The sequence below is a fragment of the Propithecus coquereli genome, unplaced genomic scaffold (genome assembly GCF_000956105.1).
Source record: "Propithecus coquereli isolate 6110/MARCELLA unplaced genomic scaffold, Pcoq_1.0 Scaffold289, whole genome shotgun sequence".
Lineage (NCBI taxonomy): Eukaryota > Metazoa > Chordata > Mammalia > Primates > Indriidae > Propithecus > Propithecus coquereli.
In genome coordinates this window covers 1,341,413-1,345,864 of record NW_012148496.1, presented here as the reverse complement: position 1 = coordinate 1,345,864, position 4,452 = coordinate 1,341,413, and the positions used below count along the sequence as shown (strand labels likewise).

Here is a 4,452-nt window from a genome sequence, read left to right as displayed (position 1 = left end):
CCCCACTTTTGGTCAAGTACATAAATAAGAAGGAAAATACAAATAAGGAGAATCCTACAATAATGGCTACAGATTTTTTTAAATTAAACATTTGAATAGTCACAGAAGGCCAAAGGTTAGAAGTTCGTTACATACTTATACCAACAATGTAAAGTTTGGTACAACAATGTAATACTTACACGAACTGAATTCAGGGTTAACGGCAACAAAATAATTTTTTCTTAAAGGTATGAAAGACTATTACTGAGAAGTCTTAAAACTTCTTTTTCAAAGCAACACATTTCTCATTCTTTTTGACTATTTAAGACAAATCTGGACACAAGAACAAAAGCTCACCTGCATCATGATTTTCAGGCGATCCAAAGGGGCGGTGCTTGTTCGAGAGACGGCACCAGCAATGCCTCCTGCCAAAAGCTGCCTCCACCACTGGCCAGACTTTTTTTCGTCTTCCGTGAACTCATCTGGAATAGTTAAACTATCCCCTATGTCAATTCCCTGTTAAAATGTAAAAAAGAGTCCCATGCTCCTTCAGTTAAAAACAGATAATAACAGAAGGAGTTTTTTTGTTTGTTTTAGAGAAAAATCATGTATTATTTTACAGTTAAGATCAACTTTACTCCTTAGAATTCATACTGAACAAATTTGAGCACATAGATTATAAATACTCTAGTCACACTATAGTATCAGTTCACAAGAAATGGAAATTGACAGTAATTACAAATTTACAAAATCAACAATTACAACTTTCTTTCTTAATACATTCAGACGAACTTTTCTCCTCGGTGTAAGTCAGAATGAAACGGCAGCATTTTATCAAGTGTAGTGAATCCTTTTTAGATAATCACTTTTCATAAGGCTAGAAAACCACATCCAACTGGTGACGACATCTTTTAAGAAATTAGTCTGTCAATTCTTCAATGATATTCCCTTTATCTCAAAATTATATCTACATTATACTTTATACCATGATATATGCTTTAAATAAGTAAATAGAAATTAAATTAAAACTATATGTGTGGATATCCCACCAAACTCATTTTCTATATTGCCTGTCTATAAATATTTTGATAAATCTGACTTGTCATTTAAAACATGCAATTGATTCTATATAAAATTTAGCTAACAGGAAGTTATTGTTTGAAATAATTACCCCTCCAATCTATTCTTGACATTACTATAGATTACAAATACAGCTTGAGAGAAACATTACTATAGATTTATAAATAAAGCTTGAGAGAAATATTATCTACAATGATAATATTTTCACAACTTTATTATCTAAATGATTTCGGCATAAAGGATTTTACAGGCAAGAGTCTAAAGGGAAGGAGCTATGCTATGGTAGTAACCCTCCCTTCCTTCATTTTATCATCAATACAACAGAATATGACTGTAGCCTCAAGTGTTATCAATTATCTTCAAAGATACAAAAAGAATCTAGTATATAAAACCACACATAAGTATAAAATTTATCTAGGCAACTGAACTACTAATATAGTATAATTTTATACTCATAGTTGAAAAAGCATTAATCACCAATAATTTTATAATGCTCTATGTAAGCTTAGGCATCGTACTAGCTGCAATGTGAACTCCATGCTTCATTTAGTGCATATTAAATTTAATGAAATCCATGAATAAGTATAGAAGGCAACCCCACTAGGAAAAGAAATTCCTTAAGAGAGCTCCCAATGCTTTCAGGAGCATATTGCACAATAATAGAATTTGATTTATACCAGTATATTTTAGCAGTATATGAACGAAACGTAATCAGAATTTGAAAGTTTTGTGGAATACACACTGATGTGAAATGCTGAGCAGATGAGCCAAAAAGATTCTGTAACCATTGATGATTATTGTAAGTTAGCCTTCCATGAGAGACAAACCTAGGCAGTTTGACTAAACAAGCAAAAGTTTCAGAAGGGACCTCTGGCCATATCATCTATGGCCAAGGAAACAGATCCTTAGCAATCATGAGGTGTTGAGATATTTAGACAATATAGCATCTATAAAAAGCAAAAGCCTATGACTTTTATACTTCCCTATGGGAGAATATTTAAATGTCAGTAAAGCTGGACAGCTTGTTCATCAAGGTTGTGTTTCTTCCAACTTTCGAAAATGGCTGATTATGCAGTCTTGGGTTTTTTTAAGATGCTATAAATCTATGCCTAATAGGAGAAACAGAACTCTACAGTATGTTAGCGAACTACTGGGACTTAGGCATCCTGGCCCATAAGTGTTAGAGTGTTCTTGGGTGATAACTATACTTATTGCTTACAGCACCACGTAAGTATAAAAACACAAAGCACACTACTTACAGTAGAATGTTTCCAGAAACGAATAATTTCCTCAATGTCTGTAACAGGATTAAATAAAAAGTAGTCTCTCCACTCATTCCAGTCCACTGTCATTGTCCCATCAGCATCAATGCTGAAAGTTTAAAAAAGATATTAAAGAACAAAACTGATCAATAAAACTAACATTATTGGCCATTTTACAGAATGATAGTTTTTTTCTAATTTAATATTCTTATTAAAGAGTCCCATTCACAATTATAGGTTGTTGTAAATGGTAACAAGCATTTTATGGTCCTGTCAGATAGTTTTAATTATTTAGGTAAAAATGGATCCAAAAATTTCAGAGCTCACTAAAGATGACTTTTAGCACTCTGTCAAACTCTAAGTCAATGAGCTATAAAATACAAAAACTGGGCTGGGCACGGTGGCTCACACCTGTAATCCTAGCCCTCTGGGAGACGAAGGTGAGAGGATTGCTTGAGCTCAGGAGTTTGAGACCAGCCTGAGTAAAAGCAAGACCCCATCTTTACTGAAAATAGAAAAAAAATTAGCTGGGCAACTGAAAATATAAAAAAATTAGCCAGGCATCGTGGTGTATGCCTATAGTCCCAGATACTTGGGAGGCTGAGGCAGGAGGATTGCCTGAGCCCAGGAGTTTGAGGTTGCTGTGAGCTAGGGTAATGCCATGCTACTCTAGCCTGGGCAACAGAGTAAGACTCTGCCTCAAAAAAAAAAACTGGAAGAAAAATATTGAGAGGTAGTAATGAATGAAATTTCAATCCATTTTTTCTTGTACTACTTCAGGAAGATATTTCTTAATGTTCTGTTGCAACATTTGAATGTTTGAACACTTGAATGCTCAAAAATAGGCTATCAATTTCCTCCAAATTAACAAAATTAGCAGTGATTATAAAAAAAAATCAAACTCTTGGTGACTGGGCCTTTTGTATCTTAAAAAAGATCAATGACAATGAGAGTTGGTTTTTTGGAAAGTTAAACAAAATCAATAAACCTTTAGTTAGACTAAGAAAAAAAGAGAAAAGACTCAAAATCAGAAATGAAACATGAGACATTACAACTGATACATCGGAAATGCAAAGGATCACAAGTGACTATTAAGAACAATTATACACCAACAAATTGGATAACCTAGAAGAAATGGATAAAATCCTTGACACATACAACCTAAAAAGACTGAATTATAAGGAAATCTGAACAAACCAATAATGAGTAAGGAGATTGAATCAGTAATAAAAAGTCTCCCGTCAAAGAAAGCCCAGCACCTAATGGATGGCTTCACTGCTGAATTGTAGCAAACATTTAAAGAAGAATTAACACCAATTCTTCTAAAACTCTTCCATAAAATCAAAGGGGAGGGAATACTTCCAAACTCATTTTACAAGGCTAGCATTACCCTAATACCAAAATCCAGACAAGGACACTACAAAAAAAGAAAACTACAGGCCATTGTCCCTGATGAACATAACAGCAAAAATCTTCAACAAATGTTAGCAAACCAAATTAAAAAGCACATTAAAAAGATGACTGACTATAATCAAGTGGGATTTACCCCAGGGATGCAAGGATTTTTCAACATACATAAATCAATAAATGTGACACATCACATTAACATAATGAAAGACAAAATACATAATCATGTTAATAGATGAGAAAAGGTATTTGACAAAATTCAACATCCTTTCATTAAAAAAAAAAAAACTCAAAAGATCAGGTATAAAAGGAATGTACCTCAACATAATAAAGGCCATATATGACAAACTCACAGCTAACACCTTCAAAGGCAAAAAAACTGAAAGCTTTTCCTTGAAGATCAAGAACAAGGCAAGGATGTCCAATCTTGCCACTTTTATTCAACACAGTACTGGAATTCCTAGCCAGAGAAACAAGAGAAAGAAAGAAAAGGCATACAAATTGATGACAGAAGTTAAACTGTTTCGGTTTGCAGATGACATAATCTTATATATGGAAACCCCTAAAGACTCCACCAAAAAACTGATAGAACTGATAAATGAATTCAGTAAAGCTACACGATACAAAATCAACATACAAAAATGAGTAGCATTTCTGTACACTAACAGTGGAATATCTAAAAAAGAAACCAAGGCAACAATTTCATTTATATTAGCTACAAAAA

General features: G+C 33.4%; 1 protein-coding gene across 1 annotated transcript in view; it reads right to left on the bottom strand.

The window, feature by feature from the left end:
* Positions 1–4,452, bottom strand: part of SLC25A24 (solute carrier family 25 (mitochondrial carrier; phosphate carrier), member 24) — a 42,650-nt gene that overhangs the window by 21,369 nt on the left and 16,829 nt on the right. Inside the window, exons 4-5 of the mRNA XM_012648506.1 lie at positions 2,319–2,430; positions 337–495 (exon numbers count right to left, since the gene is read on the bottom strand). Coding sequence (XP_012503960.1) covers positions 337–495; positions 2,319–2,430 — 271 coding nt within the window. The remainder of the gene's footprint in view (positions 1–336; positions 496–2,318; positions 2,431–4,452) is intronic.